The sequence below is a fragment of the Lepidochelys kempii genome, chromosome 6, assembly GCF_965140285.1.
Source record: "Lepidochelys kempii isolate rLepKem1 chromosome 6, rLepKem1.hap1, whole genome shotgun sequence".
NCBI lineage: Eukaryota > Metazoa > Chordata > Testudines > Cheloniidae > Lepidochelys > Lepidochelys kempii.
Window position 1 is genome coordinate 14,684,680 of NC_136385.1, and position 20,619 is coordinate 14,705,298.

Below are 20,619 nucleotides of genomic sequence, written 5' to 3' on the forward strand. Positions count from 1 at the left end.
CCCGGCTACTCCAGCTCCAGCCTCTGCCAGCAGGGGGCGCTGCAGGGAGCGGGGTGGGGGCGCTGGCTGGGGCGGGGGGAGCTCCCGGCTACTCCAGCTCCAGCCTCTGCCAGCAGGGGGCGCTGCAGGGAGCGGGGTGGGGGCGCTGGCTGGGGCGGGGGGAGCTCCCGGCTACTCCAGCCACAGCCTCTGCCAGCAGGGGGCGCTGACTGGGAGGAGGGAAGCTCCCGGCTACTCCAGCTCCAGCCTCTGCCAGCAGGGGGCGCTGCAGCGAGCGGGGTGGGGGCGCTGGCTGGGGCGGGGGGAGCTCCCGGCTACTCCAGCCCCAGCCTCTGCCAGCAGGGGGCGCTGACTGGGAGGAGGGGAGCTCCCGGCTACTCCAGCTCCAGCCTCTGCCAGCAGGGGGCGCTGCAGGGAGCGGGGTGGGGGCGCTGGCTGGGGCGGGGGGAGCTCCCGGCTACTCCAGCCCCAGCCTCTGCCAGCAGGGGGCGCTGACTGGGAGGAGGGGAGCTCCCGGCTACTCCAGCTCCAGCCTCTGCCAGCAGGGGGCGCTGCAGGGAGCGGGATGGGGGCGCTGGCTGGAGCAGGGGGAGCTCCCAGCTACTCCAGCCACAGCCTCTGCCAGCAGGGGGCGCTGCAGGGAGCGGGGTGGGGGCGCTGGCTGGGGTGGGGGAGAGCTCCCAGCTACTCCAGCCCCAGCCTCTGCCAGCAGGGGGCGCTGCAGGGAGCAGGGTGGGGGCGCTGGCTGGGGGGGGGGAGCTCCCGGCTACTCCAGCCCCAGCCTCCCCAGCAGGGGGCGCTGACTGGGAGGAGGGGAGCTCCCGGCTACTCCAGCTCCAGCCTCTGCCAGCAGGGGGCGCTGCAGGGAGCCGGGTGGGGGCGCTGACTGGGACGGAGGGGAGCTCCCGGCTACTTCAGCTCCAGCCTCTGCCAGCAGGGGGCGCTGCAGGGAGCGGGGTGGAGGCGCTGCCCCACAAACACACTCCCCGTGGCCTCAGGTTCCCCTCCCCCTTCACCCGCATGCTGCCTGCTGCATCAGCCCTGTCAGGTGCAAAAGGAAATGACAGCAAAGAGGAAATAAGTTTGCAGCGCCCGTGGGGAGCGCGCTGGACTGAGGTGTTGGCAAGGGACGGATGCACGACCGTGCCACTTGGGCACTGCTCCACTGGGAATGGCCCCAGCACAGAGCACGAGCTAAGGGGATTGGGCACATTGAAGGTGAGTGGGAACGAGGGAATGGAGCACGGGGAGGGCTTCTTGGGGACAATGTGGGGACATTGCCTAGGAACCCCCCTGAGCTGTGCCAGGGGGCCAAACTTGGAGACCAGGGCTGCACAAAGTCACCCCCGGGATAGACACAAGAGAATTGGGGTGGGGGGCTCTGTGTGAGGGTGTTACGCTCCCTGCCCAGAAACCAGGCCCCCGTGGGTTCCTCCCCCCAGTACACAGGGCAGACTCTGGGGGAGAGGGGATGAGGGGCACCAGGGGGCAGACCCTGGGGGAGATGGGGGTGCAGGGCCCTGGGCAGGTCAGACCCTGGGGATGTCTCCTGGGGTGTTGGGTTCAGGGCTGGCCATGCTGGGCGCTCACTGCAGGCCCCTCTCCCTGCCCTCTCTCCCCCTGCAGGGTGCTGGGCTCGCAGGCATGGCATCCGGCCCCATGTCCTCTGCTGACTCCTCCAGCCTCAGTACCCCGGAGGAGCTGTTGGACACCTTCGACTCAGCCCTTGGGCGCCATGATGACTCCAGCTCGCTGGGCTCCGACTCTGAGCTGAACGGGGCTGCCCCCTATCGCCAGACCGACCGCTATGGCTTCCTTGGGGCCAGTGGCGCCCAGGATGGGTGAGTGGGGCAGGCCTGGGCATTGGAGTGCTCAAAGTGGGCATTGCAGAGGGGTGCTGCAAAAGGCACTCCTGTGTCCCCTGGGGGTGAGCACGCTGCATGGCTGACCTGGATGCCTGGGTCCCATTCCTCGTCCTGATATCTTCCTCCCTGGAACCATCATGGGTGCTGGGCTGATACCCACCTGAGCTTTGAGCCTGGATCCAGCATCTCCCCAGTCTGTGAGCTGAGGATATGGGGTGCTCAGGCCCATAGAACGGACATACACAGAGGAGCTGAGCCCCTGGCCTGGGGACTGGGGAATCAGCCCACATCCAAGAGGAGCAGCTTGTGGTTGTGACCCTGCCCCCCACCTCTCTCCTAGTCCTGCTGCCCCCTGGGGGGTGGGGCAGAAGCAGGGAAGAGGTGGAGTTTGGGGAACGAGGGTCTCAGAAACTGGGAGAGAGAACAGTTTGGGACTCTTGCATCAGGGCCCTGTGCACCAGCCCCACCTCCCTAACAGCCAGATGTAGGGGAGCCCCCGACCCAGGGAATATGTCGGGGATGCCCTCTGGGGTCTCCACACCCAAGGTGCTAGTGAGGGCAGGCACTCTGCTGGGGAGGCACAACGGTCCCTGGGCACCCCGGTTCACTCTCTGTACCTTCCCCCAGCTGGGGAATCACGAGTGGGTGTACAGCCCCAAAGCTGGATCCAGGTAGAGTCGGCTCAGGCCATCAGCCTCATGGCTGGGTCAGCTGAGGTTGCGGGAGCTTTCGGGGTAGGGTTTGGAAGAGCCCATGCCACCCTGGTGCCAGTGTGCCATGCTGCTGCCCCGCTTCCTGCAGCAGAGTGTCCTGTGTGCCCTCCTTCCTAGAGGCAGCCCCAGCCCCATAACTGTCTACGTGTACAATCACAATAACACCTAGCTGTTCCAGAGCACCTGCCATCCCATCTCCTATTGGATGGGAGAGGTGCGGGGGTGGTGTCCTACTCCCCATTGTACAGATGGGGAAACTGAGGCACCAACCAGGGCAGGTGACCTGCCCCAGCTCACACAGCCAGCACTGACTGCAAAGTGCTGCAGGGTGAAAGATGCTATGTTACTATAACATCCTCTCCTGCTTCCCTGGGACCTGGATTATTGGGGTGTCTCCCTGGACACTGGGCTAGCTGATGGTGATAATAAATGTGAGGGCTAAGCTTAGCTAGTGCCAAGGGGTTTAGTGGTGATTATTCAGCATGGCAAGGCTAAGGTCTGTTTGGTTGTTGTTTTAATGCACAGTGTGCTAAAGGCAGATGACAGGGTGGGGTTTTCTAACTACCTGCTCAGTCAGGATTCCAAGGTCCTCCCTTGGGGGAGGGGGGCATGTTTAAGTAGGGTCTAACCAAACAGATCCCAGTTCTGAAATCTGCAAGGTGCGTCTGCAAAGGAGCAGAGCTCAGGAACACCAGAGATGGAAGCTCTGTCTTTGGAGGGGATTTTCCCTCCCCTTCCTTACTGTTCGTTACAAAAACCGTAGGAAATGAAATGCAAACTATGACATCAATGCAACACGCGGAGGCATGGGAAGGCTCCTGGATCCCTGGCTGGAAGGCCAGAAGGGGCTGTTCTGATCATCTAGTCCAGTGGTTTTCAACTTTTTTCATTTACAGACCCCAAAAAAATTTCAAATGGAGGGTGCAGGCCCCTTTGGAAATCTTAGACATGATCTGCAGACCCCACCCATGATCTGCAGACCCCACCCATGATCTGCAGACCACAGGCTGAAAACCACTGGTCTAGTCTGATCTCCTGTGGAGCCCAGGGGTGACTCCTCCACTGATCCCAGAACTTGTGATGAGCTCGAGCGGGTCTTTAGAGATGTCCCCTCTGGACTGCCAGGCACCGAGGCCTGGAGAATGCTCCGGCCCTGGGGGAAGCTGGGGAACTCTGCCCCATTCCCATGCCATGATCCTGCAGAGAACATGAGCTCAGAAGCTGTGGTTTTCTTCCTAACTACTCACACCTGTCCATGGCCCTTTTCTTTCTTTGGGTTCTGGGGGTGGGACGTGTGCTAATGACGGGTGTGAGGCCCATGTCAGCCCCAGAGAAGAGCTCTGGCCCCTCACCCCTCTGGGAAGGGCTCTGACCACTGTGAGTGCTGGGCCAAGGGAGGGGAGCACCCTGGACCCCTCGACCCGCATGAACTAACTTCCTGTTTCAGCAGCTCATGGCTCAGCCACATCCTGTCCCTGTCTCCATGGTGATGTGCACACCGTGCTTGCAGCAGTGTGCGGTCAGGGACGTCAGTGCCCCAGCCTCTCCCACCCCCACCTCACCCCGCCGAGCGGCTCAGGGTGTGAACGGGCCCAGGAGAGAAGAGAGAACAGCCCTGTTCAGCCCCACACCTGTTTTCCCTGGGATCCTTTCCTACAGCCTTGCCCTGGGGATCCACTCTGTGCTGCTGGGAAGGTTGCATGTGGTGGGGCTGCCAACCTGCCCCCGAAGGCAATTCCCCTGCCCAACAGACCTGTCACTGCCCACACCCGTGTCCTGATAAAGAGTATGAGAGTGAAGCTCTGTGGGTTAAAACACTGATAGTCTTACTCCCTCTTTATTCAGTGTTTATTTGCTCATTATTCAGTATTTGCTCGCTCATTACTCAGTGTTTACTTGGTCATTACTCAATGTTTATTTGCTCATTACTCAGTGTTTACATGGACATTACTCGGTGTTTATTCGCTCATTGCTCGGTGTTTATGTGGACATTACTCAATGTTTACTCACTCATTACTTGTTATGTGGACATTACTCAATGTTTACTCGCTCGTTGGTGTTTATATGTGGACATTACTCAATGTTTACTCACTCATTACTCTGTGTTTACGCACTCATTACTTTGTGTTTACTCACACATTACTCAGTGTTTATTTACTCATTACTCAGTGTTTACACACTCAATAGTCAGTGTTTACACACTGATTACCCAGTGTTTAGGTGCTCATTACTCATTACAACAAAAATGATTAGGAGTATGGAATAGCTTTTACATGTGAAGAGATTAAAAAGACTGGGACTGTTCAGCTTGAAAAAGAAACGACTAAGGGGGGCTATGGTAGTGGTCTATAAAATCATAACTGGTGTGGAGAAAGTGAATAAGGAAGTGTTATTTACCCCTTCACATAACACAAGAACCCGGGGTCACCCGATGAAATTAACAGGCAGCAGGTTTAAAACAAACAAAAGGAAGTATTTCTTCACACAACACACAGTCAGTCTGTGGAACTCATTGCCAGGGGATGTTGTGATGGCCAAAAGTATAGCTGGGTTCAAGAAATAATTAGATAAGTTCATGGAGAATAGGTCCATCAATTACTTTTAGCCAAGATGGTCAAGGACAAACCCCATGCTCTGGGTGTCCCTAAACCTTTAACTGCCAGATGCTGGGAGTGGATGATATGGGATGGATCACTCAATAATTGCCCTGTTCTGTTCATTCCCTCTGAAATACCTGGCATTGGCCACTCTCAGAAGACAGAATACTGGACTAGAGGGATCATTGGTCTGAGCCAGTATGGCCTCTCTTACATTCTTAGTGTTTACTCACTTGTTACTCCATGTTGTTTACTCACTCGTTACAGCAGCATCACTATAGTGTAGACACGTGCTATGGTGAGGGAAGGCATTTTTCCATTGCTGTAGTAAATCCACCCCCGTCGAGAGGCAGTAGCTAGGCCAATAGAGGAATTCTTCCATCAACCTAGCTGTGTCTGCAGTCAGGGTTAGGTTGACCTAACTATGTTGCACAGGGCATGACATTTTCCACAGTCCTTAGTGATGTAGCTAGGTTGACCTAAGTTTTATATGTAGACCAGGCCTCAGTGTTTACTCGCTTGTTATTCAGTGTTTACTCACTCGTTACTCAGGTGTTACATAGGCCCAGATGGAGGGCAGGCAGTTTGTGGCAGGTGCCAGTTCTGCCCTCCTCACAGGCTACAACAACCCTTGAGGCTCAACTAGTGCCTCTGCTGCAGTAGACCGATGGAGCTTTGCACAGAACAGTCAGAGACAGTGCAGCACCTCCCCTCCCCTGTTCTGCCCCTAGGACACCACATCTACCTGGGGCTGCTGCAAGGTGGCACATGAACTGGCAAAGCCAACTTTGCACCTGGACCTAGGGTCCTCTGCATAAAGACTAAACTGGGAGGAGTGGTAGATACGCTGGAGGGGAGGGATAGGATACAGAAGGACCTAGACCAATTGGAAGATTGGGCCAAAAGGAATCTGATGAGGTTCAATAAGGATAAGTGCAGGGTCCTGCACTTAGGACGGAAGAACCCAATGCACAGCTACAGACTAGGGACCGAATGGCTAGGCAGCAGTTCTGCAGAAAAGGACCTAGGGGTGACAGTGGACGAGAAGCTGGATATGAGTCAGCAGTGTGCCCTTGTTGCCAAGAAGGCCAATGGCATTTTGGGATGTATAAGTAGGGGCATAGCGAGCAGATCGAGGGACGTGATCGTTCCCCTCTATTCGACATTGGTGAGGCCTCATCTGGAGTACTGTGTGTAGTTTTGGGCCCCACACTTCAAGAAGGATGTGGATAAATTGGAGAGAGTCCAGCGAAGGGCAACAAAAATGATTAGGGGTCTGGAACACATGAGTTATGAGGAGAGGCTGAGGGAGCTGGGATTGTTTAGCCTGCAGAAGAGAAGAATGAGGGGGGATTTGATAGCTGCTTTCAACTACCTGAAAGGGGGTTCCAAAGAGGATGGCTCTAGACTGTTCTCAATGGTAGCAGATGACAGAACGAGGAGTAATGGTCTCAAGTTGCAGTGGGGGAGGTTTAGATTGGATATTAGGAAAAACTTTTTCACTAAGAGGGTGGTGAAACACTGGAATGCGTTACCTAGGGAGGTGGTAGAATCTCCTTCCTTAGAGGTTTTTAAGGTCAGGCTTGACAAAGCCCTGGCTGGGATGATTTAACTGGGAATTGGTCCTGCTTTGAGCAGGGGGTTGGACTAGATGACCTTCTGGGGTCCCTTCCAACCCTGATATTCTATGATTCTATGATTCTATGACTCCCTAGGGCAACAGGGAGTTGAGCCCTTGGCATTTGCTAGGTCATTACTCAGCCATGTTTAGTTGGTTATTATTCAAATGCCACCTGGTGTTTGCTTAGCCATTGCTCAGTATTCAGTTAGTATTTACTCAGTCATTATTCAGGGTTTACTCAGTGGTTATTAAGGCATTGTGTGGTGTTCATTTAGTCATTACTCAGTAGTCAGGGTTTACTAAATTGTTACTAAGTGTTTATTGAGTCATTATTTGGTCTTTACCTGGTCATTACTCATGGTTTACTCAGTTGTTACTTGATCACTCCTTTGCTGCTACTCAGGTTTATGTAGTCATTACCCAAGCATTACTTGATATTTACTCAGATGCTACTCAGCAATTACTTGCTAATGCTCAGTGTTTACTCACTTGTTACTCAGGGATTAGTAAGTATTTACTCAGTCATTACTCACTGATTAGTTGTGAATCATTACTCCTTGCTTACTTGGCCGTTACTCAAACTCATGGTCTCCATGGCAGAAGGAATGCATCCAGATCTGGTTGCTCAGAATGTGCCCCATGAATTTACAAACCCAATAAACAAGAGATCTGTGCTTCTGGTGGGAGTGTGGGGGTTGTGGGGTGTCTCTGAAGCACATGGAGGGTGAAAAGCAATGCTCTGGGTCTCTAAACAATAACAGACGGTTAAGACAATGCTCCCTCAGCATGCAGAATGTGGGGGTGACGCTGGGGGGGAGGTCTATGGCTCATCTGGGGGTAGTGTTGGCAGGGTGATGGTGCTGCCAGCCTGTAGCTGGGGTTAGGCAGGAGAAGGGTCAGAGTTAAGGTGATGTTAGAATCATAGAATCATAGAATATCAGGGTTGGAAGGGACCCCAGAAGGTCATCTAGTCCAACCCCCTGCTCAAAGCAGGACCAATTCCCAGTTAAATCATCCCACCTAGGGCTTTGTCAAGCCTGACCTTAAAAACCTCTAAGGAAGGAGATTCTACCACCTCCCTAGGTAACGCATTCCAGTGTTTCACCACCCTCTTAGTGAAAAAGTTTTTCCTAATATCCAATCTAAACCTCCCCCACTGCAACTTGAGACCATTACTCCTCGTTCTGTCATCTGCTACCATTGAGAACAGTCTAGAGCCATCCTCTTTGGAACCCCCTTTCAGGTAGTTGAAAGCAGCTATCAAATCCCCCCTCATTCTTCTCTTCTGCAGGCTAAACAATCCCAGCTCCCTCAGCCTCTCCTCATAACTCATGTGTTCCAGTCCCCTAATCATTTTTGTTGCCCTTCGCTGGACTCTCTCCAATTTATCCACATCCTTCTTGAAGTGTGGGGCCCAAAACTGGACACAGTACTCCAGATGAGGCCTCACCAATGTCGAATAGAGGGGAACGATCACGTCCCTCGATCTGCTCGCTATGCCCCTACTTATACATCCCAAAATGCCATTGGCCTTCTTGGCAACAAGGGCACACTGCTGACTCATATCCAGCTTCTCGTCCACTGTCACCCCTAGGTCCTTTTCTGCAGAACTGCTGCCTAGCCATTCGGTCCCTAGTCTGTAGCTGTGCATTGGGTTCTTCCGTCCTAAGTGCAGGAACATCCTGATTTGCCTAGTGTTTAGTTTTCACATTCCCAGGTGCCACCTCCCCCTGCCCAGCCCCAGGGTAGGGCAGGGGTACAGGGAGCTGAGGCAGCAGTACGCAGAGAGGAAGGATTGGACAGGGGGTGGGCAATGAGGAGGCTGTGCTCTCTTCCCAGAGAAGTGCCCCAGGAGGGGAGCCTAGTGCGGCGACTGAATGAGGGAGAAGAGGGGGCACAAGCGAGGAGGAAAGAGGGAATGAAAGAGAGGTAGAAGGGGTGCACCAGGGGGACAAAGAGATGGTAGGAATGGAGGCACAGGGCGAGGAGGAGATGGCCTTTGGCCTGACACCCATTCTCTTCACTAATCCAGCCCGGCCCAGCCCCCAGTAGAGCTCGTCCGGCACCGGGAAAACAGATGGCTGGAGATGACATCACACTGGGAGAAGGCCATGGCCAGGAGGTACAAGAAGGTGAGGAGGAGCCACAGAGAAATCCCAACCCCTCTATGGGGCCACCCCGATTGCCCAGTGGGGCACTCAGCCCTCCCATGGAGCACCCCAAAGGGCCCTGCTAATTCCCCCAGGGAGCAACCAGTCTCCCCATAGGGCACCCCAGTGTCCTCCAGTCCCCCAGGGGATTGGCTGCTGCCAGGGCTTCCCCCATTACATCTCCTGACAGTGTCATACCACACAGCTGAGCCCCCTGGAGCTAGGGTCTCCCTGCCCCTGAAGCCTGTGTCCCAGGGCCCTGGCTCTGTCTAGTGTCTAGCATGCTGGACCCCCATTCCCTGGCCTCGTCCCATGGGGGGGGTGCACTGGGTCCCCTCTCCCTGGCCCTGTCCTGTGGAGGGTTGTGCTGTGGTTGATGCAGTTCTCTGGCTCCAGGTGAAGGTCCTGTGCCGTAAAGGGATCCCCTCGTCCATGCGAGCCCGCTGCTGGCCCCTGCTGTGTGGAGGGCAGGCCAGCATGACCCGCAACCAGGGCAAGTACAAGGTAACCAGCTCCTCCCCTCTCCCCTGCCTCCCTGGCAGCTCCCACTCTCCCTCGGCATCCTCTGCCTCCCACCCACCACCTCTGGCCCACCAGCATCCATGCCGATGCCCCCAAGCTCTGAGCCAGCTGCCTCCCACACTTTCACACGCCTGGCTCTAGGCACTGGCTATGCACAAGGCTACCCTGTATTGACTAGCGTGCAGAGAGGATAACATCCCAGCTAGCACTGCTGCTAGGGGAGCGCTCCTTTACCTCTTGCAGCAGGCACCTGCATTGCTGCAGTGGCAGGAGGGGAGCTCTCCGCTCCCCAGGGCCAGAGGGCAGGGGGTTAATATAGAGGGTGAAAGGGCCTGATCTTGTTCTCCCTGACCCTGCTGACTGCCATGGGGTGACTGGCAGGAGAACAGGATCTGGCCCCAGGGTGAGTCATTGTCAGTGTCAGAATATGACGTCTCGAGGCCCAGATCCACTGGATCTGTGCTATGACCCAGCTTATAAACAGTGCTGTGTGGGTACCCCTTCAGTGTACCAGTCTCCCGAGGGGTCTCATTCTTCCTTCAGGGCTGGCCACAAGGCCTTAATGCCTCCAAGATGGAGCTGCTGGACTCCAGCCCTCCTATTTTGTGCTATGAGCTCTGCCCCACGAGTCCCAGCTGAGCCAGATGCCTGGTCAGAGATATTCACCCCCTCCAAGGCCCCGCTGGCACATGGTGCAGGGAGTCCTGAGGGGAGAAGCAGAGGGACAAAAGTTAAGACATCATCTGTCCTGACCAGCACCAGAGCTCCATGAGCCATGCTGCTGCTGTGAGAACTGCAGTTTCCTTTCTCTGTCCGTGTCCCTCAGTCCCAGGTGAGAGACTGCAACTGATTTCATGTGTTCAGCCTGCTGGGAGCCCTTGCTGATAGGTGGCAGTTCAGTCATTGGGGTTTCCATTGCTCTTGGTTGGTCCCAGCCAGAGCCGAAGGACCCACATCCAGTTGCTCTGATGCCCCTTCTGGCCCACACTGCGCCTGCAAACACAACCACCATGCCAGGAGCCACTAATAGCCGCCCCAGGCCCTGATCTCCCGCCGCTAACCCTGAGCCCCTGCCTGGGGGATGGAGTGGGGTGGCCCACTTCCTATCGCCATAGTCACCCATTGCCGTGTCACCGTAGGAACTGGAACAGTCACCTGGCGACCCGCAGTGGTTGGAGACCATTGAGAAGGACATCCACCGCCAGTTCCCCTTCCACGAGATGTTCCTGTCGCCTGAGGGGCACGGGTAAGGGGGTGGCAGGGGCACAGCCAAGTGCTGGGGGAGCAGAGGGAAAACCCTGCTGGGGCTAATGCCTGAGTTGTCCCTGCAGCTGGAGCGGGGTGCTGTGTCCTGCCACCCAGGCCAGGATGATCCTCCTGGCTGGGCAGCGCTGCCCTAGTGGGCCTGTGGTTCCCATTCCAGGCACTTGCCACTGAGTGGTGCTGTCTCCCCACTGACACCAGCTCCCAGCGGCTCCAGTTAAAGAGCAGGGATTGTCCAAGGGGCAGGGGGAATGTGGCTGGGGTCCATGCCATTGAGTTGCGCCGGCTGGGGCACCACTCGGGCATATGAGCCAGAATCATCCCCCCACACCCGGGCAACCTGCAACTGAATGGTGTCCCCTGGGGAGTGCCCAGCTGGGCAGCAGAGTTACCCCCAAACCCCTGAGGAGAGGAGGAGTGTGTGACCCATCTATCAGTCCCCATCCACACTCCTCCTTCCTTCTATCTATCCCTCCCTCCCTTCCTCCCTCCCTATTCACACTCCTTCCTCCCTCCATCCACATGCACACCTATCTCTCCCTCCCTCTATCCACACATCCACCCAAGAGACTCCCCTCTAGGTATCTATTTAGAGAGTTCTGTATATACGTAGCCTCATGGACTCAGGACACCTGGGTTCTCTTCCCAAAGGTCTGATCTGACATGGGGTGGGGTATGGGTGGTGGCAGGGGATGATACTGGGCTAGATGGGCCCAGTGTTCTGGTCCTGTATGGGGAGGGAGCTCTGCACCGGGCACCCCATGTCCAGGCCCAACTCTAACACCCAGCCCCATCCATGCAGGCAGCGAGGGCTCCTGCAGCTCCTGAAGGCCTACACTGTGTACCGGCCCCGCGAGGGCTACTGCCAGGCCCAGGGCCCTGTGGCTGCAGTGCTGCTCATGCACATGCCTGCTGAGGTGAGTCATGCTCAGCAGCTACTGGGAACCATGCCCTCCCCCAACTGCACTGCCTCCCCCCCTGCCCTGGCACCTGACCTAACTGCCCTACCCCTCCTCCACTCCCTGCCCCTCCCCCGCTGCCCAGCATCTGTCCTCACTGCCCTGCCCCTCCCCTACTGCCCTGCCCCTCCCTGCAGGTCACCCGCCCTCACTGTCCTGCCTCTGTACCCATTGCCTTGCCCCACCTCATCCTACTGCCCAGCCCCACCTCACAGGGCACCCACCCCCATTGCCCTGCCCCTGTCCCCACTCTCCTGAACCCACACCAGGCACCTGCCCTCACTGCCCTGCCCCACCCTGTCGAGTACCCACCCCCATTGTTCTGCCTCCCTGTGATATAACCCCATCCACTCATGGGCACTGACTCATGGGCACTGCCCTCCCCCATGGAGCAGCCAGCTCCCATCCCCTCACAAGACACCCTCCCCATCCCCATGGGTCACCAACCCCACTCCCAGCCCTCATTAGCCAGTACCCTCAGGCCCCTTTGCATGCTGGGGCAGCCAGTTCCCCTCTCCCCCACACATGATACACACCTTCCCCCTCACATAAACTCTGTGTTGCTCCCCTGACAGCCCCCTGTGCCTCTCCTCTATTCACCACTGCCCCCGTGTGCTCCGGGGACTCCAACATCCCCCATGACTAATGTCTCTCCCTCCTCTGCAGCAAGCCTTCTGGTGCCTGGTGCAGATCAGTGAGCGCTACCTGCCTGGCTACTACAGCCCCGAGATGGTGAGAAACCCCCTGTGCCCCTCCCCCAGGATGGGAATTCCACAGGGTCATGGACCCTTATAAGATGCAACATAGAGTCAGCAAGGGATGGGGAGGAGCCTGCAGCTGCCTGGCCTCGCCCTCCCCATCAGGGGGCGCTCGGACACCAGGGATGGGGAGGAGCCTGCAGCTGCCTGGCCTCGCCCTCCCCATCAGGGGGTGCTGGGACACCAGGGATAGGGAGGAGCCTGCAGCTGCCTGGCCTTGCCCTCCCCATCAGGGGGCGCTCGGACACCAGGGAGAGGGAGGATTCCTGCTGTGACACCACGGAGGGGGAGGAACCTGCACTGCCCAGCCTCACCCTCCCCAGCAGGGGGTGCTGTGACACCAGGGAGGAGGAGGAGCCTGCACTGCCAACCCTACCTTCCCCAGCAGGGGAGTAGGAGAGGGCTATGGAGCTGGAGCCTGTATGCTTGGCAGCAGGGTGAGGCTGTGCAGCGGGCAGATCTGATGGGTTCTTGGTTGCCCCCACAGGAGGCAGTTCTGCTAGATGGCGAGGTCTTCATGGCACTGCTGCGACGCGTCTGCCCCAAGGCCTACAAGCACCTACAGAAGCATGATGTGGGGCCGCTGCTCTACGTCACTGAGTGGTTCCTGTGCCTCTACAGCCGCACCCTGCCCTTCCCCACCGTGCTGCGCATCTGGGATGCCTTCCTCAGCGAGGGTGTGTGATACGCTGGCTCAGCCCAGAGCTCCACCAACTGCCAGCCATCCAGCCTGCAGCCAGGGCTGTACTGGGGGCATGGTCCTGCACAATTTATGCTCCCCCACAGCTGAGACGTCCTGGCTGCTCTGGACCAGGAGGGGCGGGGCCGGGTCATGTTGTCTTGGTGGTTTCACAGCTCCCCACAAGCCTGCTGCCTGTTTCATGGCTCCACCTTCCCCAGCTCCGCTGACTGCTTCATGGCTCCCACACACACCTTGACTGGCTGTTTCATGGCTCCCCTCCCAGGTCCCCTGGCTGTTTCATGGCTCACCCGGCCACCTCTTGGCTCCCCCTCCCAGAGGCCTTTGACTGTTTCAAGGCTCTCCCCCCACCCCCCCCAGCTCACCTGGCTGTTTCATGGTGTCCCCCACACACAGCTCCCCAGGCTGGTTCATGCCTCCCTGTGTAGGTCCTCCTGGTTGTTTCACATTCTCTCTCTCTCTCTCTCACTCACACAGAGCTCCCCTGACAGTTTCATGGCTCCCCCTCCCAGGTGCCTTTAGCTGTTTCATGGCTCCCTCCTAGGTCACCATGGCTGTTTCAGCCCCTCCTGCCCGCTCGCCCCCATCTCCTGGCTGTTTCAGGGCTGCGCCAGCGCCCCCTACTGCTGGCTTGGGGCCTGACGGCTGCGATCTCCCTGCAGGGGTGAAGGTGCTGTTCCGGGTGGGGCTGGTGCTGGTGCGCCTGGCTCTGGGCTCTTCGGAGAAGCTGCGGGACTGCACGGGCGTGGTGGAGACACTGGAAAAGCTGCGCAGCATCCCGGCCCGCCTGCTGCAGGAGGACACATTCATGGCCGAGGTGAGGCACAAGGCAGGGACCAGGCTGGATTTCTGCTGCAGAGATAGGAACCTTCTCCAGCCTCCAGCACAGCCCCTGGTGGGGCCAGGTCTCCCTCCTCTATTCAACCCACAGGGCCAGGCATCCCCAGCTCCTTCCTCCCCCATTCTCCTGCCCCCTCCCCAACTCAGTCCCTGCAGGGACAGGCCTCCCCAGCTCTGTCCTGCCCCCTTCTTCTGCCCCCTCCCCAACTCAGCTCCCAAAGGCCATGCGTCCCCAGCTTTGACCTCCCCCTCACCCTGCCCTGCCCCTTCCCCAATTCAGCCCCCTGAGAGGCTTACAGCACAGTGCACACTGCTGGGGAGGGAGGGGCTGGGCAGCTGCTTTACAGGCTTTACTTTCCCCCCACCCCCCAGTGTCATAGAATCATAGAATATCAGGGTTGGAAGGGACCTCAGGAGGTCATCTAGTCCAACCCCCTGCTCAAAGCAGGACCAATCCCCAACTAAATCATCCCAGCCAGGGCTTTGTCAAGCCTGACCTTAAAAACCTCAAAGGATGGAGATTCCACCACCTCCCTAGGTAACGCATTCCAGTGTTTCATCACCCTCCGAGTAAAAAAGTTTTTCCTAATATCCAACCTAAACCTCCCCCACCGCAACTTGAGACCATTACTCCTCGTTCTATCATCTGCTACCACGGAGAACAGTCTAGAGCCATCCTTTTTGGAACCCCCTTTCAGGTAGTTGAAAGCAGCTATCAAATCCCCCCTCATTCTTCTCTTCTGCAGACTAAACAATCCCAGTTCCCTCAGCCTCTCCTCATAAGTCATGTGTTCCAGTCCCCTAATCATTTTTGTTGCCCTCCGCTGGACATTTTCCAATTTTTCCACATCCTTCTTGTAGTGTGGGACCCAAAACTGGACACAGTACTCCAGATGAGGCCTCACCAATGTTGACTCATATCCAGCTTCTCATCTACTGTAACCCCCTAGGTCCTTTTCTGCAGAACTGCTGCCTACTCATTCGGTCCCTAGTCTGTAGCGATGCATGGGATTCTTTCGTCCTAAGTGCAGGACTCTGCACTTGTCCTTGTTGAACCTCATCAGATTTCTTTGGCCCAATCCTCTAATTTGTCTAGGGCACTCTGTATCCTATCCCTACCCTCCAGCGTAAATACCTCTCCTCCCAGTTTAGTGTCATCTGCTGAGGGTGCAATCCACACCATCCTCCAGATCATTAATGAAGATATTGAACAAAACCGGCCCCAGGACCGACCCTTGGGGCACTCCACTTGATACTGGCTGCCAACTAGATATGGAGCCATTGATCACTACCCGTTGAGCCTGACAGTCTAGCCAGGTTTCTATCCACCTTATAGTCCATTCATCCAGCCCACACTTCTTTAACTTGCTGGCAAAAATACTGTGGGATACCGTGTCAAAAGCTTTACTAAAGTCAAGGAACAACACGTCCACTGCTTTCCCCTCATCCACAGAGCCAGTTATCTCGTCATAGAAGGCAATTAGATTAGTCAGGCATGACTTGCCCTTGGTGAATCCATGCTGACTGTTCCTGGTCACTTTCCTCTCCTCTAAGTGCTTCAGAATTGATTCCTTGAGGACCTGCTCCATGATTTTTCCAGGGACTGAGGTGAGGCTGACTGGCCTGTAGTTCCCAGGATCCTCCTTTTTCCCTTTTTTAAAGATGGGCACTATATTAGCCTTTTTCCAGTTGTCCGGGACCTCCCCCAATCACCAGGAGTTTTCAAAGATAATGGCCAATGGCTCTGCAATTACATCCGCCAACTCCTTTAGCACTCTCTGATGCAGCGCATCCGGTCCCATGGACTTGTGCTCGTCCAGCTTTTCTAAATAGTCCTGAACCACTTCTTTCTCCACAGGGGGCTGGTCACCTCCTCCCCATGCTGTGCTGCCCAGTGCAGTAGTCTGGGAGCTGACCTTGTTCGTGAAGACAGAGGCAAAAGAAGCATTGAGTACATCAGCTTTTTCCACATCCTCTGTCATTAGATTGCCTCCCTCATTCAGTAAGAGGCCCACACTTGCCTTGACTTTCTTCTTGTTGCTAACATACCTGAAGAAACCCTTCTTGTTACTCTTAACATCTCTTGCTAGCTACAACTCCAGATGTGATTTGGCCTTCCTGATTTCACTCCTCCATGCCCGAGCAATATTTTTATACTCCTTCCTGGTCATTTGTCCGATCTTCCACTTCTTGTAAGCTTCTTTTTTATGTTTAAGATCAGCAAGGATTTCACTGTTAAGCCAAGCTGGTCGCCTGCCTTTTTTACTATTCTTTCTACACATCGGGATAGTTTGTCACTGTAACCTCATAAGGATTCTTTAAAATACAGCCAGCTGTGCTGGACTCCTTTCCCCCTCATGTTATTCTTCCAGGGGATCCTGCCCATCAGTTCCCTGAGGGAGTCAAAGTCTGCTTTTCTGAAGTCCAGGGTCCATATTCTGCTGCTCTCCTTTCTTTCCTGTGTCAGGATCCTGAACTCGACAATCTCATGATCACTGCCTCCCAGGTTCCCATCCACTTTTGCTTCCCCTACTAATTCTTATCATAGAATCATAGAATATCAGGGTTGGAAGGGACCTCAGGAGGTCATCTAGTCCAACCCCCTGCTCAAAGCAGGACCAATCCCCAATTAAATCATCCCAGCCAAGGCTTTGTCAAGCCTGACCTTAAAAACTTCTAAGGAAGGAGATTCTACCACCTCCCTAGGTAACGCATTCCAGTGTTTCACCACCCTCCTAGTGAAAAAGTTTTTCCTAATATCCAACCTAAACCTCCCCCACTGCAACTTGAGACCATTACTCCTTGTCCTGTCCTCTTCTACCACTGAGAATAGTCTAGAACCATCCTCTCTGGAACCACCTCTCAGGTAGTTGAAAGCAGCTATCAAATCTCCCCTCATTCTTCTCTTCTGCAGGCTAAACAATCCCAGTTCCCTCAGCCTCTCCTCATAAGTCATGTGTTCCAGACCCCTAATCATTTTTGTTGCCCTTCGCTGGACTCTTTCCAATTTATCCACATCCTTCTTGTAGTGTGGGGCCCAAAACTGGACACAGTACTCCAGATGAGGCCTCACCAATGTCGAATAGAGGGGGACGATCACGTCCCTCGATCTGCTCGCTATGCCCCTACTTATACATCCCAAAATGCCATTGGCCTTCTTGGCAACAAGGGCACACTGCTGACTCATATCCAGCTTCTCGTCCACTGTCACCCCTAGGTCCTTTTCTGCAGAATTGCTGCCTAGCCATTCGGTCCCTAGTCTGTAGCTGTGCATTGGGTTCTTTCGTCCTAAGTGCAGGACCCTGCACTTATCCTTATTGAACCTCATCAGATTTCTTTTGGCCCAATCCTCCAATTTGTCTAGGTCCCTCTGTATCCTATCCCTGCCCTCCAGCGTATCTACCACTCCTCCCAGTTTAGTATCATCCGCAAATTTGCTGAGAGTGCAATCCACACCATCCTCCAGATCATTTATGAAGATATTGAACAAAACCGGCCCCAGGACCGACTCCTGGGGCACTCCACTTGACACCGGCTGCCAACTAGACATGGAGCCATTGATCACTACCCGTTGAGCCTGACAATCTAGCCAACTTTCTACCCACCTAGTCACCCATCATCTAGTCCACTCTCCGCGTTAATACCTGTGGAGAGAACATGAAAACGGTTGCTTACCTGTATCTGCATTGCTGGTACATGGACACTCCCCTTTCTTCTTCTGGAGGTCACATGTTGCCAAATTTCTTCACCGCCCTCCTGTCCCCACTGCGCAGCCTGCTCTGAATCTTCAGAACATTGTGTCCGTAGAAGCATATCCTGACATCTGTCCAGGAAATCTTCAGTTTCTCTTATGCAACACAGGGTCGATACTTGTTTCTTCAGACCTTGAACCTTCTCTTCCAATATGGAGACCAACTTGCACTTTGTACAGACAAATTCGCTTCTGTCCTGTGGAAGAAAGACGTGCAGGTCACAACAGCTGAACACTCCCCATCCATATTACCTTCCTTCTACGAGCTTCCTCAGAAGTTGTAGTAACTACTCAGAGAAGCCGGCAAGATGGCAAGATGTAAGCCTCAGTGGGCCCTCCCCAGGCGAATGCCCAGGAAAACTCCCTCTGTTCGCCGCTCAGCTGGTTTGCAGCTGACTGGCTTTTTATAACAGTCAGGCCCACTCAAAGTCATGGTGCCCTCTGCTGTTTCTCTTCCCTGCACACACCTAGCTGAGGCTTCTCACCTGTGCACTTGGGGTCTCTTTGCACACGGGGCTCCCCCCAAGACTCAGACCCAATGATGTCCCCCCACTCCCATCTCCTGCAGGTTTACGACGTGGCCGTCTCGGACCGCGATGTGGAGCGCGAGTGCCAAAGCCAGCTAGCCAAGCTATGCAAGGTCCGGCCTGATTTCGGGTACCGCCCAGAGCAGCGCCTGCCCAACGCCAAAGCCGTCTTCGACGCCCAGCAGCTGGAGGATGCGCAGCAGCCCGAGAAGGACAAGCACCCAGCGCCCACATTCCTCATCCCCGAGATTGTGGTGGACCCGCCCCCACCCCTCCTGAAGGAGCAGCGCCGGCTGGAGAAGGAGCGGCTGAAGGAGCAGCGCCGACAGGAGCAGGAGCGGCATCAGCAGGAGGAGGTACAGCGCCAGCAAGAGGAGGCGGCAGCCGAGAAGCAGGCACGGAAGAAGAAGCCCCCAGGCAGGAAGAAACCGGACACGCGTGGCAAGACTTTCCACATGGCTCAGCATCCCATGCTCAGCCCAGCGCAAGGGGGCGGGAAAGGGGAGGAGCCTGGTCCCGCCAAGAGAAACTCTGCCCCTTACCTGGAGACCTATTTCTGAATGGGTAGGGCGGAGCCTGCCCTAGCAAGAGAGACTCCACCTCTCACTGGAGACCTGTTTTGAATGGCAGGGGCGGAGCCTGCCCCACCAAGAGAGGCTCCACCCTCTATTTGCTCAATGGATGGAGAGGAGACAGTGTGGGGCGTCGCGTTGAAGAGGGAAGGGGTCTTGGGCTTAGAGGGTTGAGACCCCCCTGCATCCTGTAGCACCGATCAGCAAGGCCTGATTTTCCCAGTCCCCAGCAGCATTCACACTGTGTGATGAACATGCCCACTGCAATCTGGCCACTGGTGTCAGCAACATGAACAGTCCGGCCCCTGCCTGGGCCTTGCTCACGCACAAGCACTGCCCCTCCATTGGAGACCTGACTGAGGCACACAGCTCCTTACGGGAGAGCCAGGCCCCTGGGTACTGTGGCAGCCACCCTGTGAATACTGCAGCCTATGATTGTAGCGGGGAAGAGGGTCAGATTGAAAACTTAAAGGGAAATGAAACTTCTTTCTGGGGTCCCTCCCCCCTGAGCTGTGGCCAGGATGGGGGGTGGGGCTGATGAGCCACCGCTTGGTAGCTTGTCTGTGTAGATGGTATTAAAAGTTCGTCCTGGGGGCAAAAGCCAATCAGAAGTGTTGAATCGGGAGCCTGTTTGTTCAGGAGACCACAGTGGGAGGAAGGAAATAGCCCCATCCACCTACGGGCAGGGGCAGGGCAGCTCTTACCTGACAAACAACAGGAATTACTGGGGGAAGGAAATATGCCCTAAGGCAGCCTCCTGGGGATGGGCCAGGGCAGGAATGGCAGGAGACTGATTGATTGATTTTTCATTGTTCTTAAAATCCAAGGGTTTGGGTCTGTGTTCACCTGTACAAATTGGTGAGGATTACTATCAAGCCTTCCCCAGGAAAGGGGGTGTAGGGTTTGGGGCGATATTTTGGGGGAAGACGTCTCCAAGTGGGCTCTTTCCGTGTTCTCTGTTTAAAACGCTTGGTGGTGGCAGCATACGGTTCAAGGCCAAGGCAAAGTTTGTACCTTGGGGAAGTTTTTAACCTAAGCTGGTAAGAATAAGCTTAGGGGGTCTTTCATTTGGGTCCCCACATCTGTACCCTGAGGATCCCGCAGTGGCTTTCTACGTGGAAGCCAGCTGGGCTAGAAACCTGGATGGCCAGCAGTGAAGGTGCCCTATCCCCGGTGGTGGTCAAATGGGGTGGGATTAAGGACCTTCCCCCTCCGCCCCACAGATGAGTTGGCCTGTGGAGTCAATGCTAGGTAGCAGCCCAAGGCTGCATGATCCAATGACAGCAGGGCCGGTAATTTTTCCACAAAGGGCAGCCAGTAACCAGCTTAGCCCCCTTGTCAGATTACACTGCCATATATAGACAGGCAGCCACACACCTGCAGGGCCCTCCCCCATGCTAATCTGGGCCCATAGGCTGGCCCTTGACACCTGTGCCCCCAGACAGCATTAACTCTCCACCAGGATTAGGCACTGGCCCTGCCAGGTGCAGGAGGCTCACGGAACTGGAAGCAGCTGCTCCCTGCAGAGCCTGAGCTGTGTGCTGGGGCAGGGGGAGAAAGCACCCCCCTCCAGGGGACAAGAAACAGAAACCCTGGGCAGGTCCAGCTGAGATCACTGACTTGTTTTGGAGCCTGGGACCGGATTGGAGTCGGCGCCCCCTAGAAGGGAAAGGCTCTGTGTCCCATTCCCCACCCCCACTGGCCTGGAGCAGCCAGTTGCCCTATGGGTCCATGTAACCCATGTGCTTTGCCCAGGCTGTGGGGATTTTGGTTGCTCCTCG

At 55.8% G+C, this 20,619-nt stretch overlaps 1 protein-coding gene across 1 annotated transcript; it reads left to right on the forward strand.

Moving 5' to 3' along the window:
• Nucleotides 1-894: 894 nt before the first annotated feature.
• Nucleotides 895-19,642, forward strand: TBC1D10C (TBC1 domain family member 10C). Its single transcript, XM_073346852.2, has 10 exons — nucleotides 895-1,218; nucleotides 1,627-1,841; nucleotides 8,829-8,928; nucleotides 9,343-9,450; nucleotides 10,608-10,714; nucleotides 11,534-11,648; nucleotides 12,357-12,422; nucleotides 12,936-13,125; nucleotides 13,811-13,965; nucleotides 18,308-19,642. The coding sequence occupies exons 1-10, from the start codon at nucleotides 1,021-1,023 to the stop codon at nucleotides 18,824-18,826; spliced, it is 1,773 nt and encodes a 590-aa protein (XP_073202953.1). The 5' UTR covers nucleotides 895-1,020; the 3' UTR covers nucleotides 18,827-19,642.
• Nucleotides 19,643-20,619: the final 977 nt, after the last annotated feature.